Genomic DNA, 26,142 nt, shown 5'->3' on the forward strand with positions numbered 1-26,142 from the left:
AAGCTAGGCTCAGCATTGCTGCTGCCATGCAATTGGGACTAACATCCAACATGGCTTGACATTAAAATAGAAAAAAACTTGCTGAATCCACTGGCTGCTTGTTGTGGGAAAGCTGGGCTTGGAGTCCTGATCCATCACTGAAATTCTCAAAGGGACCACTTCATTACACGGTGTTAAATCAGTTAACAGAGATGATTCCTGTATTCTTTATAACATACTTCTCTTTCTTCCTCTCTGCTTCTGTGTAACAGTTGCTAGTGAAGCTATGTGATGTGAACTTTTCTTCCAGTCTTACGAGCTTTTAGATAGCTTAATTATTTAAAGTATTTTCCCTCTCAAGGAAGGAGAGCAGATGAGAGAAATGAACTGAGATAAAGAATAAGGTCAAGTCTTTTCCCCTAGTAACCAGATGAACAACAACCACCAAAAACAAGAGAGTAAATCATTTCTGTTGATAATAATTTCTACTAGTAGATCATTACTACTAGTCAAATGTTGTGTCCTGGAACCCACCTACAAAGCATTTTGATGGGATAGCTCATGATAATATCATGGAGGACTGTAATTGCTCCATTGTCCTCTAAGAAAATGTCACTGTTTTCAGGAAATGCCAAAGCAAACAATTTGATACACACATGTACCATTTTATTCATTAAATAACAAAATGTAACATAAGGCAGCTCACCAAGACAGGATGGCTTGGAAGACAGAAAAGGAGCAAGTGGAATCTTTGCTCTGCCCAAAGGGATGCGATTTTAAGATGATCATGGAGTTAAGTTCTGGAGTAGGAATTAAGATTTGAAACTTACTGAATGCTTGATAAACCTTGGACTTTTTATCTGGAGAAATCACTTCAGTGTCTGTCATACTTGTGAGACAGGAACAGTACATTTTAATTTCTGGTTTTATACTCCAGAAGCATGCTTTGAAGACGAAGTCACTAGTGTAAATATTTCTGCCCTTCCATAAAGATGAATTAAGTCTTTTTATTGCTGTTGTTGTTTCTAGGTTGTTTAAGGGTTCTTCCATTGGTAAGCCATGTGTATGCATCAATATATTGCTGTGCAGGAATGGCTATGTGACTCTGCTTCACATTCAAAATAGAGTTGGGGTATTTTTTGTCATGGTGAGACATCCCAGCTTCGGGGAGAAGTATAGCTGCAAGATATCTTAAAGGAACTTGAGTTGCTGCTGCCCAGCATCTGCTTGAATTAAGAATATTGTTTTATATGGTTTGGGTCTTTTGCATGGATTCCGTCTTTTGCATGGATTCCGCAGTGTTCAAAGGAATTTGGCTTGTGTTTTGGGTTTCAGGGTTTGGGTAGGATAGACATACACATATGTGTTTAATTCTAGAAGTCTCTTTCATGCAGATATCTGAGATTAGAATTGACTGTTCTGTTGTATGAGAGAAACTTCTTTTGCTTTGTTTTGCATTTGCACTCATGTTAAAACTGGAACTGGCCAATATGAATCTTGTGCCTGTGTTGTACCCACAGAGAAGTCTTAAGTGGTGTAACTGTTCTACTTGATTTGACCCTGTCTTGCAGAGTTCCAAAGTGCTTGCAAAGAAGGAGCTCTCCTACATGCCTATCATTGGCTGGATGTGGTATTTCCTAGAGATCGTCTTCTGCAAACGTAAGTGGGAGGAAGATCGAAAAACAGTCATGCAGAAGTTGATGAATCTCCGGGACTACCCTGAAAATTTTTGGGTGAGTGATGACTAATAAGTGACATGTGAGGTGCTGTAGTGGTTGGGAGGGAGGAATGGTATACACAATACATGATAATCACCAAGTTGCTCCTGAGAACTTTGATTCATGAGCTTCTTGGCAGTATCAGAACAGAATTCTCTAAGAATTGAATTATCTATTGAATTTCCCATGTAATAGTCTGTCTTGTCTCTTTTCTTCCTCTGTAGTGTGGAGCCCTATGGATGTTATTGCAAAAATACCTTCACCGTGATTGATTTGGTAGACTTTGTGGTCCTCTAAATGCAGGAGGAACTGAGAGGAGTACATGCAGGGTTCATGATGGTGTAATAGATACACGTGTATCCTGGGATAGGGTTAATTTTCTTAACTGCAACTGGTACAAGGCTGTGGTTTGGATTTAGTGTGAGAATTATGTTGATAGCACGTTATTGCTTTAGTTGTTGCTAAGTAGTGCTTATCCTAAGTTAAGGATTATTCAGTTTCCCATCGTCTGTGAAGAGATGCACAAGAAGCTTGCAGGCCATGCATGGCCAGGACAGCTGATCCAAACTAGCCAGGTGACAAGGTTGTATTGAAACACATTAGCTGCATTCTTTACCTAAGCTCCTTTCACACCTTAGATTGCAGAGCTCATAGGAATATTTTTTCTTTCCATTTTCCTGTGTTTCTCTTCAGTCTCTCTGTCTTTGTTGACTACGTCTTTGCTGTGATTTACACATCAAGTTTTAGATGTGCTACTTGAACAATTCACCATCAGTGAGAAATTTGTAACAGCAGGTATGTTTTGAGTGTTCTCTAACATATCATTAGGAGAGTGACTCATTATGAAAAATCAAGTCATGCTGATAGCAAGTAAGCAAGTAGCAGAGCAGGTGTTAAGCCTAAAGGTTATTGAAGCCAGAGCATGGCATAGGTGGGGGCAATTGAGAAGGATTTGGTTTGGCTTTTTAAATTTTTTTTCCCCTTTTTTTTCACTTGTCATGGTTTAACCTCAACCATCAACTAAGTACCATGCTGCCACTTGCTCACCCACTCTCCCACCTTGGAATGGTGAGGAGAATCAGGAAAAAACCCTAAAACTTCTGGTTTGAGATAAGAGCAGTTTAATAACTAAAATGACGTAAAATATAACAATAACAACAATAACAATGAAATATATCGTGATAATAATTGTATTGAAAAGGCATATATAAGAAAAATAAATAAAGCCCAAGACAGAGAGTGTTGCCCAGTGCAGTTGCTCACCACTCACTGACCTATGCCTGAGCAGCTACCAGCTCCCTCCTGTTTATATACTGAACGTGATGTCCTATGGTGAGGAATAGTCCTTGGACTGGTTTGAGTCAACTGTCCTGACCATGCTTTCTCCCACTCACTGTCAGGGCAGTGGGAGAAGCAGAAAAGGCCTTGACACTGTGCAGGCACTGCTCAACAGTAACTAGATGCCTGTGTTATCAACATTCTTCTCAGCACAAGTCCAAAATACAGCCTTGTAACAGCTACTAGGAAGAAAATTATCCCAGCCCAAACCAAGACATACTCCAGGGCAAATAAGTTACCTAAATGCATATGTGGCTACAACTATCCCTACTCATTTGGACTTTGTGAGTAGTAATTAGAGGCTTCTGGTCAGACAGATGTAGAAGACCTGAGCTGCTGTTTAATTGTAGTTCTCTCTTTGTTTTAGTTCCTGATTCATTGTGAGGGCACAAGGTTCACAGAACAGAAGCATCAGATTAGCATGCAAGTAGCTGAAGCCAAAGGCCTACCTAAGCTCAAGTATCACCTGCTGCCGCGAACAAAAGGATTTGCCATCACCGTGCAGTGTTTGAGAAATGTAGGTAAGGAAAGTCACAAGGAACAGTGATAAATGGTTGTTTCATCTAACTGCTGTCACTTTGCCATGTTCGTCTTTTCCCTTGCAGCGTGTATCCTAGCAGAAAAGCCCTGGGTTCCTTTTTGACCTTCCTCCACTAGCCTGTGAAAATGAAAGATTAAGTTTTGCTACAAAGTCCTGGGGCAACTTGGTTATTATTTTTTTTTTAATTTGATTTTCTGTTACTGTGAGTCTGTTGGGAGATCTCAAGTTGCATGTTTCATACCTATTGCCAAAGGATAATATTCCCTAGTATTTACTAAGCAATCCTATTCTAAGTGAAGCAAATAAATCTGAGACAATGTGTGTTAAATATTTTCTTGTGGTAAATACCTGCCGCAAATAACACCACTTTTAAATGAAAAAATATACTGCTTTAGATTTCTGTATAGATGTACTCTTTTTACAGTTTCTTTGTGGAGCTCAAGGAGAAGAGACCTCAACTGAAGATACGTGTAGGCAGAATTTGTAAATAATTCCTATGTAGCAGAATGTGAATAAGTTTCTCTTTGCTAATCTTGTTCTAAACTCCCCAGTCTTCAGTTATTTCTGGTTACTTGCATTATACAAGTTTAAAGTGACATCAGTAAAAATATGGCACACTTGCCTTTGCAGTGATTTTCTTTGACTAACACAATTCATCAAAGTCTTCTGCTGTGTACTTCATGGGCAAAGGAAAGATGGTGCTAAGTAGCCATAGTGCTACAGTATTTCTGGGATTTGGTAGATTTATGTGTTGTTAGAAGACTGATATGTAAAAAAGACAAAATGGTTAGTGGGTTAGAAGAAAATCTTCTAGCTTGACTGAAGTTAATGTCAAAATTTTTTCTTTGAAGACATGTTATCATGTGGCATATCTGGGATAGCTGCTGTAAAAAAGGCTTTGCAGTCAGCTGTCTTGCTATCTGTCATGTTTCTTCTACATATTCTCTTGCAAGCCAGGTAGATGATATCTCTGTAGCTTGTCAGGCATCCACAACTTCCCACCCTCAAAATGGATAGCATAGCTTAGATATTTTCTGGTATGTGAAGAAAAGTTAGTTATGTGCAACATCCAGCAGCTCTCTTTAGGGCACAGTTTAACCTTCCCTTTTGTATAAGGGCAACTGTTTTGCTTGAGGGCAGGAGGAGGCAGAATTGAGGTACTGAAGAACAGCCAAGGCAGAATTCTGACCTCCAGTGCCCTGAGCTGGGAATCAGGCAGGGACAAGTTATTTTGGTGGTGATGTTGTTCTTTTCACTACTCTGTGTAAAGCAAGTAAAATGTGATTGTGGAAAAGTAGCTGATTTGTGGGAAAATGTTTGAAAATATGTTTAGAAAACCAAGTAATGTTTATAAAAAGTTTGAGGCATTCATGCAATACACTACAGTAACACTAAATAGGATCCTAGATATCTGAAATACCTTCAGAAATAGAAGACTGAGACTGCTGGATTATTTACTTATGGAGGTATATGTCTTTACTTCAGTCCAGAAGATGTGACTTACTAGATCAAACAGGGTAAGGCTAGTAAGAAGGTGATATTTCCCTGTGAGAGGTCAAAGAGAAGCAGAGTCATAATTTCTCATAGTTTTGGTTGAAACTGTATAGCTTAAAAACCTCTGAGGGCAACAGCTGATGCCTCTAGATCAGTGTGGCAGATTCTTCTGGATTTGTTGCTTTACTTGCCTTGTCACTTTTTGGAATGAGCTGGAGATAATAAGAGTTACCATCTGGGTTACTATATGTTCCTGTCCTATAGAGACAAGGGATGCATGTGAAGAGCATTTGAAAGGCCCTTATAAACCATACCTTATTTTTAGAGCTCCTGGTAACGTTAATATGTAAAAGTAACACGGGAATCCATAAATGTTTTTTGAATAGAGGACATGAAGGAAAATGTTTTGATGGTCCATAATCTAGAAATGTCAGTTCTATCTAGAAATAGTCCTTTCTTGCATGAGTACTGATAGGCTTTGACCATTTTTCGTGATAAATCTGCACTGACATTTGGTACCCACATTGTAAGCAGTAACATGTTGTAGGTGCCAACATTTGCAGAGGCTATGCACTAGATAAATTTGGGTATTTCTTTTGAATATTTACATAGGTAAATAGTGCTGTTTGACTGGTTCAGTAGCAGCCATCACACCTCAGTTCTTTTCAAAACTTTCCATCGGTTCATAATGTTAGCTGGTGCAGTAGATCTGTGGCTGTTGGAAACAGGTATTGCTGATGTCAGTCTGGCAAGTCCATCTGTTTTGAAAAACTTAACTTCATCTAATGTGCATATGTGGGAAACAGCTTCTGTATCTGTCAGCACAAGCAGATATATTTGGATAAAAATAACTTTCACAAAATAACAAGTGAAGAACCTTCCCTCCTAACTAATTTCCTTCGTAAGTGATAACAGAATTATTTTTGGTGATTTACTTTTACAAGTTAACATCTCTGCACACAGTTTGATTCTTAAATAAATGCTTTTAATATTCTTTAAACTTACTGTTAAATATTTTTAACAGTGGCCAACTCTACCAGTTTGGTAGTACAGATGCAGTCCTCAATAACTTCATTTCTAGAAACTGTTTACTTGTCTTAATACACTACTGTTAGGCTGTAGATTTTGTTACCAGGACTGTTCATGGAAGCAAATGAAAATACAGGCCTGTTTCTATAACACTCATCCATTACTTAGAGTAAAAATAAATGTCATAAATATTGTAAAAGATGTCTTTGTTTCTTCTACTGCCTAGCTGTATATCAGGCAGTTCCTTTCAGCTGTTTTTATTTAGTTAAGACTTGTATTTACTATCCTTTGTGAAAGATTGTAGATAACTCCAAGCCATCAATCTCTTCTTCCAATTGTGCATGCTGGGAACTACTGTTGTAGCGGGAATGCATAAGAATAAATTCCAGGATGATGTTCTCATGGAGTTCAATATGACAGTGTCTGGGGTTTTGCAATGATTTTTTTTTTCCCATGCCCTTTCCCATGCCTTGCTCTTTAGTCCAAGAGTGTGTTTCACTCTTTACTAAGGCTCCTGGTCATCCTCCTGAGCAAGCTACCAAGTTTGAGAGGATGAGTGATTTCTTTTATTATTACTTTTTTTAACCAAGATGACGAAAGCAATGAAATGTTAAATCAAAGGATTGTGTCAAGCTGGTTGTCATACCGGCAGTACAGTGAATTTCACTATTTCTTCCCCTCCCTTTCCCAGTCTTCACTTCAGACCATTGTGTACTAGTATGAAGCTGTCTGTATGTAGGCATGCTCATTGCCTGTAGGTTGGTTTGTTGGATGATCATTTTGGTACCATCCAAAATGTTCACAACGCATGAAATTTAAGAAGACCTAAGAAAAATCCTCTCTAGGTAGATTTGTTAGATTGAAATTAAGAAATTAAATCTTAAATTCTTAAATATGTAGCTCTTGGCCAAAATGCTGTACAAGGAACCAAAAGTTAAAGACATTAAAGAAAGCTGGACAGAGATCAGAAAAACCAAATAAACTTTCCAGAGAATAGCAATTCATCTGGAAAAAAATGTTTTCAGTTATGATCTGTTCTGAGCCTTTGAAAGGACTTCCAAATAATGAATTGCATTTGCTTTTTAAATGGAAAAGATGTTTAAGATATCTTTGAGAAAATATTGTATTTGACAACTGAACCAAAACTTCTCAAACATTGCCTAATTTAGTGTGAGAGTGGAGCAATAGCAATGTTTTCAAGATACTGTGGAGTTATTTTTTATTCATTTTAAAACATGACATTTCTGAACTCTTCAGCTTTTGGATGAGAAAGTCATTAAAAAGCTTGGGGAGGAGTGGCTGGAAAGCTGCCAGGCAGAGAGGGACCTGGGAGTGTTGGTTGATAGCGGCTGAATATGAGACAGCCGTGGGCTTAGGTGGCCAAGAAGGCCAATGGCATCCTGGCCTGTATCAGGAACAGTGTTGTCAGCAGGAGCAGGGAGGTGATCATTCCCCTGTACAAGGCCACACCTCAAATACTGTGTCCAATTTTGGGCCCCTCTCTACAAGAAGGACATTGAGGAGCTGGAGAGGATCCAGAGGCAGGCTACCAAGCTAGTAAGGGATTTGGAGCACGTCTCATATGAGGAACGGCTGAGGGAGCTGCGTCTGTTTAGCTCAGAGAAAAGAAGGCTCAGGAGAGACCCTATCACTCTCTACAGCTACCTGAAAAGAAGCTGTAGCAAGGCAGGGAGTCAGTCTGTTCTCCCTAGTAACAAGCAATAGAACAAGAGGAAACAGCCCCAAGTTGTGCCAGGGGAGATTCAGGCTGGATATGAGGAGAAATTGCTTTACTGCAAGAGTTGTCAGGCATTGGAACGGGCTGCCCAGGGAAGTGGTGGAGTCACCATGCCCAGAAGTGTTAAACTGATGGTTGGATGTTGCACTTAGGGAAATGGTCTGGTGGTTGATAGGGCTGGGACAAAGGCCGTACTCAATGATCTTAAAGGTCTCTTCCAGCTGAAACAATTATCTGATTCTGTATAATCTATGCAGTTCTATTTAGGTAATTACAAAATACACATTTACTGAAAACCAGTTCTGGTGTGTCAAGCAGCATGCTACTTTGGCTGAGGAAGTTTTCTGGCAAATTTTAATTCTAGATAATCTTTTTTGTTAGGATTGGGGCTTTTTTGACATTTCTACTGTTTTTCTTTTCCTGCACTTACAAAATGGGAAAGGTTAAGTCTTCAGTTATTTTATATCTGGATGTAAGAGAAATCTATTTACTGTTGCGCATGCAGTCATTGTGTTGAATTTGTCACTGCTTCACACCAAAAGATTTGAGTGTGATATTGAGAAGGACTAGGGTGAATATCAAGCTACAGTTCAGTTACTAAGTGGAATGGGATATTTTTCTCCCGGGCAAAGGAAAGCTCTGTGTATGGCCATTAGCACATAAAGATGTTCCTGACCAACTCAGCAGAAGTTTTTTCAGAACAGGAGAAGCATCTTCCAGTGTGTCTGAACGAGTTTAAAAACTGAAACGCAGCCATCTTGTAAAAGACAAAAGGAAAGTGCTGAGGACATCATATTTTCCTTAATTGCATCCCTGTTGTTGTTAGAATAATCTTATGCTATTGAAGAATGGACTAAGAAGCTTACTCCGTATAAACCAAATTGAGCTCTTGTCTTCCTTCAGTTACACTGGTTTAGCAAATTAGATTAGTAAAATCCTTCTGGACTAAGGAGCTTTAAAATCTAGGTAGGTAATTTATTAAAAAAATCTAATTTCCTACTTTTGTTGTACAGGGAGAGTAGTGTGCTTGAAGTAGATTTGGCTTATGTGATGGGTTTTTAGCCGAAAGTCAAAACTACAACTGCAGTAGGAAAAGAATAGAGGTGCAATGTGGATACAGTGACGGGGTTTTGGCCTCTGTGTTCAGGTTTTCCGTGCAGTGCAGAAGCCAGACTGTTCTGTTTTGTACTATGAATTCTGTTTTGCAATAGCAAATGTTGTGGTGAATTTCTGGAGCTGAATGTTGTGACCAAGCCGTATTTACCTCTCCTAGCTAGAGCCTCTTCAAAAATAAAAGCAAGTCTTTATCCACTCTTAGTCAAGTTGTATATATTGATCGTGGTTTATGAAGTGTGTGTCAGGCTTACGGAATAGATTTGTGTCATTCACAGTGAGCTGAGAAGGCTAATGAGTTTTTCAACCATTTGACTTTAGGATGTCCTAGATATGTTGACTGTCAGAAGCTGTAACTACATTCCCTGTGCCAAACATTCTGCACTCGACAGGGAAGGAGACATGGGTGGAGAGCAAACCCTTCCATTCTACTGGTGCAGTTCCTGAAAGAGTTGCTGGTTAATTGGCTTCTTAAAACCTGTGTGTTGAATATTCCATTGTCAACTTTACCTTGGTGATAATTCAAACTATGGTGCTATTGCTGATGTCTTTGTGTTTAAATATACTCTTTGTCTGAGAGAGAATGATACATTCTGTTACTACAGTAATCACATAACCTGTTTCTCTGCTTGTAGTTTCTGCAGTCTATGATTCTACACTCAATTTTAGAAATAATGAGAATCCAACATTGCTGGGAGTTCTAAATGGAAAGAAATATCATGCAGATTTATATGTAAGGCAAGTAATCTATATTTTAATTCCTTTTTGGCATATAGAAATGTGTACTTGCAGTCACAATTGCACAAGAAAGGAATTATTTTCAAGTAGGTAACAGATAGCAAATCTCTACCAACCTGGTTTCACAGAACTGCAGATAACTCCTGTGGGATGGGAAGGGTTTCTTGTGAAGTTCTGTCACTATAAGTATGTGGGGACTCTGTAAAGCTCTACAGGAGTTTTTTTGTTTGCTACTGTTTTACTCATTTGTGTGTCTGTCAGCTCAGCAGCAACAGTGGAGCCTCTTTTCGCTCACTTGGCCAGAATTCCAAACATCTGCAAAGTGTTCTAATGGAGCATCTTTACACCTGTTTCTGGCACAATGGTTCCCATCCAGGTGAAAGCCAGGCTCGGGGTTGTTCCCATCTCTGTTGGTGTAGTTGTTGATGTATTTGACTGCTGCTGCTATCACAAAGGAGGTTGTTTAATGAAAAAACCCCTTCCTGGTTTCTGTACCATTAATTTTTGTCTTAAGTGATGAATACCCTGGTGGCTTCTTATCATCTATATGAGAATGGGCCAAAACCCTCTTTCCCAGGCCAAGGTCTACCAGCAGTACTCATGCTGCAGGCGCTTGAGGTCTGTGATGGGTTAAGGTTGGAGCACAGGAGCCTACAAGTGATCCCATAAGTGATCAGTCCATCATCAGTCCAACTGGTTTATCTTGGTTGCTGAAGTGGAGTAGGGTGACCTGTTCTTCTTACCTCCCCTTCTCTTGCCTGTTTTAAAAAATACTTTCTTCAGAACTGTTTTTGCACAAGGGTGTAAAGAAATTGCTTCTCTTGATTCCCCACAGATGTAATTTGAATTTGCATTCCCACTTGGCCCTAGTGGGTTACTCGGCCTAGTGGCCTTGTGTTTGGTGCACATAGCCTGGCTGGCAAGTGTTATGGAGGTTCTCCCTGCATGGACCATTCCTGTGTGCATCTTGCTGTGTCTCCCTTCACACACGTCCAGCCTGCTGCAGGTCACTGTGGGAGAGCATGGAAATTGCTCTTCACATCTCAGGCTGGCTATTTGCCCAGCTGTCCTTTTGAGCTTCCCAAAAACTTCTTACAAGCAATTCAGTTGGGACCATCACAGATGTTCTTAAAAATCCTCAATATTGCTTACTGAAGCACTTCATGTGTTGCACTGAGTAGAAGTTTGTAAAATTTGGATAGCTCCATTTATCTCTGAATAAATTGTGTTGACTTCTAATGCTTGTTGTGACTTTCCTAAGTAAAGGAACAGAACAGTAGTGTCACACCTCTTCATTTATGAATTGCAAACGTGATCACCCTGACTGTGAGAAGTGCCCTCTACTGTGCTGAAGGAAGTTAATTTGATGTTGTGCTTAATGGATATTGGTTAAGATAGATGCTGTAATGAAAAGGGTAACGTTATTAAATATTGCTATTAACATGCCCAAATAAAGATGACAATGGGGTATATTTTTTCTGTCACAGGATTATTGACTAAAATTCATGCAGTGTGATGATGACTTTGTGTTGTCAAAAGGGGATTTTTCAGTGAGGGGAACCATGTTGCTAGAAATTATCCAACCAAACTGGACATAACAAAGATTACAGGAATCGAAAATGTTACCTGAGAAATACTAGATTGCTTTACCCAAGCTATAAGAAGAATAGTTTGGGTTTTTTTTTACTTTCTGATGCCTAGCTGATTAAATGCAGCCTTGAACTCCATAGGTGGAGTACAAAAGTAATTAATTTAAAGCATTTATTTAGAAACAGCAAACTGTGACCTTTTATGCAGAAAGTGGCTTTAATGAGCTCAAACATAATGCATTATTTTTTCAGAAATCTAAATTTCCAAATTTCAGATACATCTGAAAACTGAAGGTGGCTCTAGAAGCAAAGTGTCTGTTGCTGATCTGGGAGCTGTTACCATAAATTATAAAAAGGTGGAGACTGTAGTGAGTCTCCTGTCAGATAGATAGATAATGTATCTGTATAATGTAAGTGCTGTACATGGGAACCAAAATATTTAGCGTTCTTCAATTTCTCTTGTTTACTTTTGGCAGGAGGATTCCACTAGAGGAAGTCCCAGAAGATGAGCAGGAATGTTCAAACTGGCTCCACAAACTGTATCAAGAAAAGGTTGGGTATTTGTCATGCTCAGTTATTTATACTGTTGCTAGACCTTTACAGTGTGCATGTGTAGTGGCCCTGCTTTGGGGGCTTGGGATGGGTTGGTTGGTTTGTTTTTCAGGATAAGTGCTCTGTTTCTCCAGACACGAACTGATTTTGTGCTGTCAGGTATGATTGCCTTTATTTTGTACTTTAAGAGGCTTAAGCAAGCCTCAGTAGAGTAGTTTTGAAACTCTTCTTTAGAAAGTTGCGTAAGGGTACAAAAAGCACAACCATTCCTCCTAGTTAGCAGAAGGACATTCATCCCCTTAAAGGCACATCCTAAATCAAGAAGTAATTCATGGGCTTAATGAGGTGTGTTTTGCTTTAGTGTGTTTAAATGTTTGTCTCTTATTTTACCCTGGTTTGTTTTGTTGTATTTTTAACCACGGCAAAGATCCAACATTAATGGGACAGGCTGATAAATTCCTTTCACATTGTGTGCGTAAAAAAGCAAGTGTTTGAGATTCCTGATTATATAGGATAGAGGCAGAATAATGATTGTGTATTTGTAGATACCTGTTGCTTTTTAAGTTCTTCCCCCAAATACTTTTATATATGTTCTTGATATTTTGAGAATCTGTTTCTCATGGGCTTTGTTTTTATGAACATAAGAGATAACGGTTGAGGGATACATTGTTTGAGCACACACAGCATTCTCATTTCAGTCAGTCATGAGGGCCTCACAGCTCAGTTTGCTGCAATAGATTGATCTAAGTTACATATTCGGACTGGAGTACAGAATGCTTTGGATGTAGAAGTGACAGAATATAGCTACAGTCTTTTTCCAATCTGAGGCAGCAAGATTCTGCTGTACCATGTCATATTCCACCCAGAACACCAGGTTAGCATTTCTGTATTGACTGTGTTCTAGTCTTTCTTGGCTTCAAACCATGACTGTTTCTAGTTTAATTCATAGCCCCTCTAAGCAGCTTACTTAACAGGAATGTAAAAAGTAAATGTGTGGTGAGACCTCAGTGGTAGATCTACTGGTTTTGCTTCTTATCTCTCTTCTTGTAAGTCATGCCACCAACACCTAACTCAGACACATCCTCTTAACACCTTTCTGCAGAAAGACACCATGTGACCTGTGGGCCTGTGCTTCCTACAGCCATACAAATGCAAATGGTCCTTTTGCTGAACATGGAAAAAGTCCACTTCATAAGACAGGAACTTCATAAGACATTCATAAGACAGGAACATTAAATCAAACAAGAATGTGGTGATTGTTTTCCTGGTTTCTTTATTACATAGTTGTCAGTAATTTACTTCAAGTTTTTTCCTGTTACTCCTTCTTTGGCCAACATTCAGTTATTTCTACTGCAAACAGCATGCATCTGTCCTGCTTTCTTCATAACAACTTAGTTTGCTGGTTACTTAAAGCCACGGTTTCCTATTTAGGTAAGGCAGGAAGGAATGTGTGTTCGGTTTTCCTTTCCATTAAAACCTTTCTGATTGTGTGGTTATTTTTTGATTGGTGGTTGGGGTTTTGCTATTTTTCAGAAGGTGGTGTGTTCCTCTTCAGCTATTTTATATCAGTGAAACTGTTACTTCATTGCAGTCATTCCTGGCTTACAGAAGCCCATGTCTCAGTAAAATCAGACCGGGAGAAAACAGGGCAATTGTATACTGGGAGCAGGGACTATTTCTTCATGAATTCTGAGATGCCGAAAGCCCAGTTGCAGGATAAAATGCACTTCAGTTTCACCTTTAAAAAGATAATTAGCTCCTAGGTGGGATAACAAGCAGCATTCCCTAGGCGTTGTTTCCTGAAAGGAATTGTGTTTCAGGTAAACGTCTTCAGAGTTAGTACATGTTTTTGAAAAGATGCAACAAATCTGTATTCAAAGGGCAGTAATTCATTGCAAGATAGGCACTTGTCCCCCGCCTTGTCTGTTTTGGTTGTAGCACTCCCTTTGCCTTTTCAAAGTAAGACAAGGTATGCACGCTACTGAAAAACAGAGCCCCTATTTTATCTTGCATTATGGTTGCACGTGCCATTGCTTACTTTCAGAGATTTTCATAGTTTTGGAGTACCACCTCAAGAGCTACGTACTGTGCAATGAACTATGCTCCAACAGCACACGTGAGTGGGTGGGATTTCTTACAGACTGAAATCAAGCTCTGTATGCAGGGGAATGAAAGAAACTGAAGCTAGGTGAGGCGACTGAGAAAAATGCTGAGGTACGTTATGGGTTTAAATGATGACTTGAGCTGTTGATGGGTACTGTACACACCCTTGCAAAAGCTTAGAAGACAGATGAACTCACAGGTCTCTTCCGCAAGGATTGTGAAGGATTTAAAGGGTAAGGAATCATAACTGAATTGGAAAGCTGTTCCCCACAACAGTGCAAAACAGGTAGGGGAGGTGATGGCATTGACTGTTTTGCCCATTGTGTGTTTCTTCCATCTGTCTCAAACCTCTTGTTGAGATGTGGTCAAAGATTTTGCTGCCCCTAACGCTGTGCAGAGCCAACAAAGAGAAAACTGCTGTGGTTTTTTTAAGTGAGTCTGTCTTACTCTCTGTAGAAACAGGGCCCTTCATGGGGGCACCGCTCATAGTCAGGAATTCTTACCTTTTCTGGGTAATACCAGCATTTAGAAACCTGGTTGTATATAGCGGAATTCAATTTACTGATGGTTAGGAGCTCTGTGCTAAGCCAGTCATAAACCAAAATTCTCAAGGCATTGTGAAGGAAACTTCATGCACTGTGCAATTTGTTGAAGATGGTTAATTAATTGGCCATAATGATCCCAGTACCATCTAGCTCACATGCACAAAACGATCGTAATTTTTCTAATCTCAATAGAGAGAGTGCAATGCTTTAATTACTGTGTAATCTCTTAAAAGCTAAATGTTCCCTTTGAAATAGATAAAATGGTAGCAGCCTGTAATTGCTAAAGTTGCCATTAAATAATTAAAGAGTCGTTTGTGTCAGCTGGAGTGTAAGTAAATGTAAAACCGTAGCCTAGTAGAAACGATCATCTTGTGGTTGATTAGGACGATCTTGGCTTTGCCAGAATTTCTGGAAACAGCCATGAAGCATTCCTTTCCCTGAAGAAATTTAGTACCTCATTCTGACAAAACTGAGGTTCCTTTTAATGGCAGTCTAATGCAGAATTCAGTAATGAACCAGTTCTGTGTGATAACACAGATGAGAAATGTTTGCTTTTGTAACAGAAAGGTTTTCTTTTTGCCACCCATTCTGCCATCTTGGCTTTGAGCATGTTGCTGAAGGCAATGCTGTTCACCCACATGGGCTCTAGGGGCACATACTGAATTCTTTGTCCTCTGTGCTTTAAAAAACATACACAAACCCCCAAGAAGAAACAAATCCTACTCCACTACCTTCTTTGGTCAAAACCAGTGAGAAATTCTGAACTGTTTGCATGTTCACCTGTGTAGAGAGGTTCAGCACCCAAACTTGCTTCCCAAAGCTTCATGTGAACATGATGAACAAGACTACATCTATAGGACAAAGTAGATAGGATAGAGTGATGTTCTTTGGAGTATGGGACAAGATGGTGTCTGCTCACCTTTTCTGACACGGCTGTGGATGCTGTTTTAGAGGAGTAGTTGGAGAAAACATTAGGGAACAGAGGATCTGCTGCTGAACGTGTAGCCCAAACACTTCTCTGGCTTACCAGCTGTATTTGGCCAGTGGCTGCAGCTCTTGCAGGAGATTCAACAGGGATGTCTACATTGCTGCATGGGTGTACATCCCCTCACCCTCCTTGTTTCACTGGGCTTGTTACACTCTCTCAACCTGCTGTTTTTCAGGATTCTTCATGTAGGAGAAAGAAAGGATGTGCACATCAAAGCTAGCTCTTCTTTTCTTTGACTGTGTGTTCAGTGTCTAAAAAGTACAAGCATTCCAGCCATGAGTTGCTCTTTGATCTTCCCCTGTGGTTACAAGTCTGCAGAAGGAGGAACAGCAGAGTTGGGAACGGCTAGTTTTGTTAGCAGATGTGGATTTAATTGTTACTCTCCTTTCTCCTGCTAGGATGCATTCCAGGAAGAATACTACCTAACAGGAACCTACCCAGCAGTCCCTATAGTACCACCGCGACGACCATGGACACTTTTGAACTGGCTTTTCTGGGCCTTATTGCTGCTATATCCTTTATTCAAGCTGCTCATCAACATGATCAACAGTGGATCATCCCTGACACTGGCTAGTTTTGCATTTGTCATCATAATGGGTAAGTTTTCTGAAGCAGAAAATTTACTTATGGGTTAACTGTCAGATGTTTTATTTGGGCTTATTAAATATAAACATAATCTGTGAATTCAACAGACTGATACTGCATTGACTTTAGTCTGGAATGGGTTGATTCTTTTTTGAGTTTAGTTTTGCCTAATTTAAGTGGTCTTTTTTAAGATCTGCATACAAAATTTTCTGGTTTTGTAGAAATGGTGACTTTCCCGTGGGTTGCCTACGAGAGGCTTTTCTTTTCTTGTGTGCTTGGATGCACTTTGAGTGCCTAGAGATGCTCAAGGGTCATTTCTTCTCTTGAGAATTCTTTCATGTAATCATAGTCTGATACATCATCCACTGGAAATCCATGAACTCATGACTTACTTAAGAACAGTCTGTTGTGGCCATCTACTCTGACTTAAGTAGCACAGGGCATAGACTGTTGCAGGTGGTTCCTGCAGTTCCTCTGGTAGTTCAGGGAGGTGTTGGGGCCAGGTCCCCTCCAGTTGCAGAGGAGAGTCGATCAGTCTCACCTGTGCTCATATTCCAAATGAGTGTACAACAGTGGATGGGGTGGGGGCTGACACCCTTGCAAATGCTACATCCGTGGCAGCAGCATTCCAGAGGGCATTTCTGCTGCCTTTGGAAGAAATGCTGCCGTAGCCTTTGGTTCTGGGCCGCGGAACAATGGCTGAATGGGCCACTAACTCTGCTGTCCTGGAAATGGTTTGAACTTCTCATCTTTCTGTCAGCATTTTCCTCGGTGCATTGGTCAGTTGAGTGCCATTCTTCACGCCTGTGTACCTTCCACAAGGAGCCTCACTACATAATTCAGGGTTCTGATTTTAACCTCAGCTTTAGTCCTTGGCATTCTGGCATCTGTGATGTTTCTGGATTTAGCCCTTAATTTAGTTGAGTGACACCACACCCCCCACACTAAGTCCAATACCATCTTGCCATTAGTGGTCTTTAAAGCTTGGCCATGCCTTCTCTCTAGCAGGAGGGGAAGGAAAGGTCCTATTAAAAAAAAAAAGGTGTGATGCTCTTAAGAATGGACAGCAAAAAGCCCCTTCTTTTTTTTTCTTGCTGTCTTACTCCCCACTCAGCTGTCTTCTGCATCTAGCCATGAGGAAAGACTCATAAGCAGACTGCTGTGAGTCCTCTCTCAAATGCAGTCAAACTCTTTTCTCAGACCTTGGTCTCAGGTTGTCTGTAGTGCTAGGATTAACAAAGAACTACAGCAACAGTCTGCTGCCAGAATGAACACGAGCTCCTAGGCTGCAAAAGCGTACCTAGGGGACAGGTACTTGTAAGATTAACAGGCACTACACTGTGCATCGCTGCCCCATATGTACCTGCCACATCTGTGGGATGCTGCAAATTGCAGTCTTCTGGAACCTTTGGAAAAGCCTTGTGCTTAACAAGGGCTCTGTTCTCTCTGTGAATCCAAAGTGCTTGTAATTGGCCAGGATTTGCAGCACAGCAGACCACACTGCATTGCTTGTAATAGAGGCTGTCAGCCCATTAGGGTCAGGCTGCCACCTCTTGCTGATGTGCAGGCAAAAAGAAAGATGATGGTGTCACATATTAGAAGATGGAAGCCTCTGTGAAGCTGTGGGGGAAGAGAATCTGTGGGAGTAGAAAGAAGCTCAGCCTTCAGTAACTACAAACAAAAAGCAAAGCTATTTATCCTGGTCACTTAAAAGTGGCAGTGTTATTACTCACCAAAACAATTCTCTTACTATGTTGTATCTGTATCTGGTTTATTACATCCCTTTAAAAGCAATATTATTGCTAGGTGGGAATCATTGGTCTCATGCTGTGGAAGCCTCTCAACTTCAGCTGAAGCTGTTGCATTTCTGTAGCCAATAGCTGAGTTTCTATAGCAGGGCTGTCCTCCCCAAACTGTGCATGTTATCCTGAGGGATGTTTGTCAGGAATATCCTGGGAGTGATGCAGCTTTTCCTAGGACAGAAGAGCAGCTAGGGTTTTATGGGCACAGTTCTGCCTCCAGCTTTAGGCAAGGTCTCAGAAGTGCCTTGAGCCATGGCTGGGAGGTAGCAGTAGATGAACACAAACACACCTTGGAGGCTGTGGCTCGTGGTGCCAGCAGGAACTGTCTGCCCAGCAGATCCACGTTGTAGCAAAGCAGGGAGGACTGTATACGCTGTCTTCCAGTGTGAGTGGTGGCTTAACACCACAAATGCAAAGTTTTTTTGTATATCAGAGAGATTTATTTACCATTGTGGTCAGATGACAAGACTGCCATTTCACATTGCTCCTAGTAGACCTTTCCTTCTGTTAACTGAAGCAGCAGATTTGGGATGTTATTTCTTTTATATGGCAGTTTTTCTGCTCGCCTGATACTCCAGGATCAGGAAGCCTCTTGCAGTCCCTAATAGCCCATTGTAAGCAGATTTGCTGTTTATAAGGGCAGACTTCAGTTCCTGATAACATTGCCTTTATCAGCATAGGTGCAGACAGATAACAAAATACATGCATAAACCTTCTGAGATAGGAATGAGGAGGTCCTTTTACCTGGTACCCTCTGGAAACAAAGCAGAGTGTCATTTGTCTTTTGGACAGTCTCTGCTAATTGTGCTCTCCAGTAAAATACTTACTGGCTTGAAGGTAACTGGCTGTTCAGGTGGAAAGAGCCATAAGAGAAATGGCCCATGGCAGTCAAGCTGGAGTGAAAGCACCGTAAAACCTCAGACCCTGACTCTCAGATCCAAGGAATGAATAACTAATGTATATAGAGCTCTGCTAGATCAGCTCAAACACTTTCAACCCTAAATAAACGATGTCTCCTCTTTATACTGAGGATCCTGAGCCATCCCCCCTCTTGCTTTGCAGCAGTTTGGCTATTTATACTCATAATAATCATCACATTGTGCTAATAACAAACCACCAGCCTGGGACCAGGAGCCCTTTGTCATACAACTTGAACCAATGCAAGGCAGTCCCTGCTCCAGAGGATTAATAGCTGTGACAGCTTGAGAAACAGAAGTCTCTTTTGAAAGCTGGCTCTAGTTTCATAGGACACATGGCAAGAGATTGATGTACTTTGCTCAAAACTGCTGTTTAAAACTTGGGTCTAATATTTTGATGTCAAAGCAGTGAGGGAGTCTGTTAAATGTCACCATTGGTATGTGACAGCAGCTGCTTTTTTTCCCTTCTCCTGGTTCCCCAGTCTCTTTTGCCTCTAAAGAACCCAGCACTGGGTTGCCTTTCATGTTTTAGTGATTTGTGGTGAAGTGGGCAATCTTCATGCTCTAGAAGTATGTTATTACAGAGCTATGCACGGCCCTTAAAACTGGATTGTTGGTTCCATCTGCAAAAGATGAAAGGACTTGTCATGGCTTTTAAAGGAAGAAATTGCTCTGCTATCTTCTGTCTAATGCTAAAAGCATAATGGCAAAGGCCTTACAGCACAGGACTAGCAGTTAAGGATCAGTTATAGGCGAGAGAAGTATTTAATTTGAACCAAGCCTAAGTTGTTCAAATGAGCCCTTTGGAGCTGCTGCATGTCTGCAGGGCAGCCTCTGCACAGTGCTCTAAGGGAACCTGTTCCCACGCATCACCGCACAAACTGTGAGCAAGTCCGTGAGGACTTTACAGCATCCCAGTGCGGGATGGGGACCAAAGGGTCCTGGCCTGTATCAGGAACAGTGCTGTCAGCAGGAGCAGGGAGGTGATCATTCCCCTGTACTTGGCTCTGGTGAGTCCACACCTCAAATACTGTGTCCAGTTTTGGGCCCCTCTCTACAGGAAAGACACTGAGGTACTGGAGAGGATCCAGAGGCAAGCTACCAAGCTAGTAAAGGATTTGGAGCACATCTCATACAAGGAATGGCTGAGGGAGCTGGGGCTGTTTAGACTGGAGAAAAGAAGGCTCAGGACAGACCTTACCACTGTCTACAGCTATCTGAACGGAAGGTGTAGTGAGGCAGGGGTTGGGTTGTTCACCCTAATAACAAGCGATAGAACAAGAGGAAATGGCCTCAAGTTGTGCCAGGGGAGGTTCAGGCTGGATATGAGGAGGAATTTCTTTACTGCAAGTGTTGTCAGGCATTGGAACGGGCTGCCCAGGCAGGTGGTGGAGTCACTGTCCCTGGAGGTGCTTAAGAGATGGGTGGATGTTGCACTTAAGGAAACGGTCTAGTGGTTGATAGGGCTGGGACAAAGGCTGGACTTGATTTTTAAAGCCTCTTCCAGCTGAAACAGTTCTATGATTCTATGATGTGCTGGTGCCTGGAGCCCCAGGGGAAGGTGAGGCCAGCACCAGCCAACAATCCTATTAGAAGTTTTTCAATGGCAGGAGGATACAATCCCTGTGCAGGACTGTGGCTGTTGGTAGAGCTGCCACACAATCTGGCCTGTCAGCCTGCTGCCTAAAACTGGTTATTGTCTTGTTATTTGCTTGTTTCTTCTCCTTTATAGTATGTAAGATAAGCCCTGAATGCCAATTTCTACCATTCCTTGTAAGTTTTAATTGTACAAATCTTCACTTCCATGTATAGCCTACAGAACTCTGCTGATGGTACTTGCTGTGTGATACAAACCTCAGTAACAGATGAGAAGAAATCCTGATCCGTGAGAAAAAAGGCACCATTTGTGGGGTGGTGGTTTTCTTGGAGCTAAAGAATGTTCCAAGAGATTCCACTGTTAGCTCAGCCCTCCTTCAGCCCCCACCTCTGTGGCAGGCAGAGCACATCCTCAGCAACCTCCTGCAACTTTCAGTGGGCAGGTAAAGATGGGCAAAAAGATGGCAGGAGCTCAATTACCTTCTCTATCTGGCCACGGAGCAGTGCAGGGTGTCCTCTGCTGATGGCTTCTCTCTTTTGCTCTTCTGGCTTTAAACCCTCAGAATTGATTAAGTTACACACAATCCCTGCTTGCTCTTCCTTTCTCCCCTTTCTTGTAGTAAAAAAAAAAGAACTTGGAAGTTCCCCATGCTGTAGCTGTATTAATGGAACAGCAGAGTAAGTCCTTACACACGGTGGTATCACTGGGGTATGGATGAAGGCTCCAGGAGAGTGGAGAGGAGGCAGACACTGCAGGGAGAAATTACTGAAGCACCTCAGCACTTACTTACCTACCCCACCTTGCTCCCACAGGCATGGCAAACATGAGCAGTCCCTTCTCCTTGCACCCACCTACCCCAAGGCACTGAGGGCTGCAGGGTGAAATGAGGACAGAAAGGCAGTGGCAGCTTCTGCCAAGGAGCAAAGGAGAACAACAAAAAATATCCCAGCTGCTGAACTGGGTAGTTTTTTTGGTTTCCAAACTGAGAATTTCATCCAGTTCAAGGAATGCCACTATGTGCTGTGTGGTTACTGTAACAGCTGCTCCTATTTATGCTCTGTATCCATTTCCAGATGCTGTTTATATCTGTCCCTTCTGGTTACAGTCTTAATGCTTTCATGCTTACTTTTACGATGCCAGACTGCAGGCTACATGTTGGATCACAGAATGGTTGGGGTTGGAAGGGACCTCTAGAGACCATCTAGTTCAACTCCCCTGCTCAAGCAGGTCCACCTAGATCAGGTCCCAGAGGAACGCATCCAGGTGGGTTTTGAAAACCTCCAAAGAATGAGACGCCACACCCTCCCTGGCCAAGCTTGTCCTCTGGTCTTCCCTAGCTCATGGCCATTTGAAGGTCAGAGATGGTGTTCAACCACCTGAACAGTAAAGATTCTTTTCTTCCTTTTATCCATATATTTGAGGCAATCCTGTGTTGCAGTTTGTGCTCATTGCCTTCTGTCCTGTCCCTGGCCACGCCTGAGAAAAGCCTGGCTTTGGCTGCTTTGCAGCCTCCCTTCAGATACATCTGCACATGGATAGGGGTGCATTGTGCTTCTCCAGGCTGTGAACAGTCCCAACTCTCTCCACTTCTCTTTGTGTGAAGGATGTTCCTTCTACTCTCTTAGTCATCTCTGTGGCCTTCGCTGGCCTCACTCAAATATGTCCATGTCTCTCTTGTATTGAGGAACCCAGACTGGAGGCACAACTCCCGATGTGCCTCACCAGTGCTGAGCAGTGGGGAAAGGATCATCTTCCTCAAGCTGCTGGGAATGCTTTTCCTCGTGCAGCTCAGGGCTACTCTCCCCTCCTTTCCCACAAGAGCACACTGCTGGTGTCTTCCAGGAGCCTGTCTGCTGCAGAGCTGCTTTCTTGCCTTTTTTCAAGTTGCTTTACTCTTAGTTACATTTGTTCAATAAATAGTCTGTTCTCCACTTCAGAACAGGCTGCTGGAAGCAGAAGGGAAAGCAGCTATTTTACAAAGTGCCGGAGTTGCCTGTCCGTGGTGCAAAGCTTCCGTATTCTCTTGGTGAGCTCAAGCTCTAACGACCGCAAAGAGTCCTTTCACTGATGAGTTGTTCAGGGTCATCTTAGAGAGGTAAAGATTGATGGGAATGAGACATTTAGAGCACGTCACAAGATGAGGCTTTTCCACCAGAAGTCAGCAAAAACTGGAATTTAGAAGCTTAATGGATGGTTGTGGCTTTCTTAGGTTCGTTTCTTTGTTTGAAATAGCTTTCTGAGCAAAGGGAAGGTGTCTGTGACTCCCAGCTTGGTTTAGGCCTAAAAGAAGCACATGACTTCTGTACAGTAGGTGAGCAGAGGATTAAGGAACCAGACATTTTAGGCAGCTGACCCCTTTTACCAAAAAAAAAAATAGCTGTAAGGGGAGGGGTAAAGTTTCCATCACTTCAGGTGAGGGAGTTCTATAAATAACCCATAAATCCTGGGCATAGTGAATTGCTGCCACTCAATCAACTATGAAAGTCTTTTAAATTAACCTGGCCTCCTCTCACGGACTGTTTAATGAGCTATACTTTTCAAAATGCCACCACTCCTCTTTATCAGGATCTGAAGTACTTGCTTGCACTTGCTTAAGTTCTTCCACTCATGGGGGCTGTTGAAAGCAGGAAGAATTCCCCTCCTGTCAGACCTGGCATGTTATGAGCTTGTCACTCACCTCCTGCCAGCCAGGGGCGCCAAAGGCCCCCATTTCTTGGCCAGCCTTGTCTAAGGTTTAACGGGGCTGACTGAGCCCATCCTGCCTGTGCCTCTCACCCCGGTCCTGGTTCCTGTGGCCTCCTTGGAGAGAGAGGACATGTCGAGCCTGAGGGCTGCAACCTCAGACCTTCCTTGCTCCAGGGCCGTGGGACGATCCTTTTGTGCAAGGTCAGGCAGGGGTAGTTACTGCTAATGCTGCGCTGAGGAAAGGCTGAGATGCTGTTGGCTTCTTTCAAAGTGATCCACATGTACAGACCTTCAGTTTCTGTCTGCAAACTGCCTTTTTGTGTCCATATTGCATCTTGCAGCTTCAGTTGGTGTCAGATGGATGATCGGTGTTACAGAAATTAACAAGGGCTCCGCCTACGGCAACAACCACAACAAGCAGAAACAAAAGTAGGATCTTCAGAGACTGCTTCAATCCAAAGGGAACAACTGCAACTCCTGAAAACTCTTCAGTGCGTATCATGGTTCTTCACGGGAGCTCAGAGGAAGGGTGGGATGGGCAATTGCCACACTGTGTGCTCCTGCTGGTTTTCTCTGGGGGTTTGGGCCGGATGAAACACTGGAAAGACGCACCTCTTCCTATGCTGCCCACCACAGGTTGGCGTTTGGGCGGCTGGTTTGTTTTCCTATAAAGCATCTTAAGTTTGGAAGAGAGAAATTAATAAAACTCCAGTGTGCTTGTACGATGAGACTCTACCTGGCAACTAACCAGAGGTGCAGGCTTTCCTAACTTGGTCAGAGGAATGGATCAACGTCAGAAGAGCGTTGCAAGATGATTAAAATTGACAGTTGTGTAGATCACATGTTAACAGTTTAACCACCGTTGTAACCTGTCAGTGTTTAAATACAGTAAGATTCCTTTCTTGATTATACCAGTATTGGACTGAAGCAGCGCTGCTGAACAGGCAGAACTGCAGTAGAGTTTTGCTACATGTAGAAGTTATTCTCACCCTGTGCACCACATGGGCCCTTTAAAACCTGAGCCAGAGCCCAACACTATCACTTTGTTATATCGGAACCTTGAGGTGGCAGAAGCTGGACTGGAATTTGGCCTCGTGGCCTGAACAGAGTGGTGTTACCACTGCCAATTCTTTCCCCAGGCAGCAACTCAGAAGCACAGCTGAAACCTCTGATTCTTTTGACAGTAAACACCACTTATACTTGAGAAAACCCGAGGTAATAAAATTCCTTTCAACTTGATAAACACCAATTAATGTTCAGGCCCTCCTAACACTGGTCAAACCTAAATAACCACGTCTGCTGTAACAGAGGCTGCATTAAACGTTATGCCCCACACAGCCCTACTGCTGTGATCCCAATTCAACTGCTTCTCTGCCTTTTCTGATAAATTAGCTTACACGGTGCCTCCTAACAGTCAGCCTGAGGCAATACTTAAATTACCTTTTGCTTTTCTTTTGGGGAGAAGAGGGAAAGTAGGAGACAGACCTAGGACAGTATGGCTTAGTTTTTTCTGGCTGTCTCAACTTTTAGAGACCGTTCTGAATTAAATAAAACCAGAGACAAGCTCCTTGGGAAAACGGTATTGCTCTGACATCCCTGGTACTGACCGCAGGACAGCCTTCTCTTGTTTTTAAACTTCAAGAGTTAAGGGTAATGCAAGTCACTAAACAAAACCAAAAAAGTTTAGAAAGAAGAAAAGAGAAAGAGGAGACTTAAAACTGCCAGCAACCATGACTGGTTAAACCACACCCCAGTCTTTTCAAGTCCAAAGCTACTGGAGGTTGTAATGGGCACTTTCAGTGCTGGCCCATTTTCATTGCACACAGAACTAAACCTTTGCAGTCTAGGAATAAACAGCCTGGGCACCTCCAGAGAAGAAACTGATCAGTCTTAGTTCTAGCAGCTGCTATAAAAATACACTTCTTTTTTTTCTGTCATAAAACTGAGGCCAGAAGAAACAGGGGCTAACAGAACAGAAAATTAATCATTTCATGAAATATGCATTTGCTGTTCAGTAGTACGTCAGCTCACCTAGAAATGAGTCTTTTTAATATGCAGCACCTAAAAAGCAGGGGGAGTTAAGGTTTTTTAGTATGTAAAGCTTTTTGAGTGGAGGCAGTAAATCATACAACATGAAGGAAGGAATAAGCCTCGGGATGTGCAAGAGATGAGTTTGGGGGAGCTGTTTTCCCCTACTGTCTTGTGTACAAATGCATTCCCCATGCTCTGAAGCTTTCTGGAATAGGTTGTATGAGGTCATGAACATAAATGTGGGCCTTAGTGTTGTTTTTCCAGCAGATGAAATAGAGCCTGCCCTGCTTACAAAGCTGTTCTCTTAACAGAGCACATTCCTTCCACTCAGACAATCCTAACGGTGGAAAACAGAGGATTAGAACCTGTAGGTAGTGTCTGAAGGTCCAGCTCTACCGCAGTAACACATCAGGCATGTTAATGAGCCAGGCCTGAAGACATTGTACACAAGACTCTGAAAAGGAGTGGAGGTGGGAGAGAGAAAAGCTCTCTCCAAGCTGGTGTTTTGCTGTACACCTCAGCTGGTAGGTACTCAGGGCAGCAGAATGAACCCTACATGAGGGGTGAGTAGTTCTGAGCAGCAAATACATATTCATATTCATGCAGTAAGAGAGACTAGCTTTTTTGTCTTTTCAAAGAGCCACTGAGTTAATATGCTGGTAGGGAAACATTTTACATGCCTCATGATTCCTAGTCCTTTCTTCTCCTACTGCATGCAGCACCCCTTCTCCCAGAGAAAAACACCAAACAGTTCCATACTTCTGAGTATTTATAGTATTTGATCCCCGTTTCCCTGGGAGCAACCCTCAGAAGAGACTGAGGACCCAACACACCACTCCTGGCTCTGTCCCCCTAAGCACTTCAAGGAGCTCATGAGGGCTGCACCAACAGAGAAAGCTTCGTGGTACTTGCCAAAGTCACACCCACCCCCTTCACTGTATGGAAGGAATGACATCTGTCAGTAGGAAGCAGTGCTTGCCCCTTGTCCCCACAAGCAACTGTATGTTCTACAACTGCCTTAACAAAAGTAGTCTTAATGTTTGTTTACACCAAAATAAAA

At 42.1% G+C, this 26,142-nt stretch overlaps 1 protein-coding gene across 1 annotated transcript in view; it reads left to right on the top strand.

Moving 5' to 3' along the window:
- Positions 1-26,142, top strand: part of AGPAT4 (1-acylglycerol-3-phosphate O-acyltransferase 4) — a 77,748-nt gene extending 51,606 nt beyond the window's left edge. Inside the window, exons 4-9 of the mRNA XM_061990231.1 lie at positions 1,551-1,712; positions 3,403-3,556; positions 9,586-9,688; positions 11,754-11,829; positions 15,864-16,062; positions 23,393-26,142. Of these exons, the coding sequence (XP_061846215.1) occupies positions 1,551-1,712; positions 3,403-3,556; positions 9,586-9,688; positions 11,754-11,829; positions 15,864-16,062; positions 23,393-23,484 (786 nt within the window). The 3' untranslated portion in view covers positions 23,485-26,142. The remainder of the gene's footprint in view (positions 1-1,550; positions 1,713-3,402; positions 3,557-9,585; positions 9,689-11,753; positions 11,830-15,863; positions 16,063-23,392) is intronic.

The sequence above is a fragment of the Colius striatus genome, chromosome 2 (assembly GCF_028858725.1).
Source record: "Colius striatus isolate bColStr4 chromosome 2, bColStr4.1.hap1, whole genome shotgun sequence".
Taxonomy (NCBI): Eukaryota; Metazoa; Chordata; class Aves; order Coliiformes; family Coliidae; genus Colius; species Colius striatus.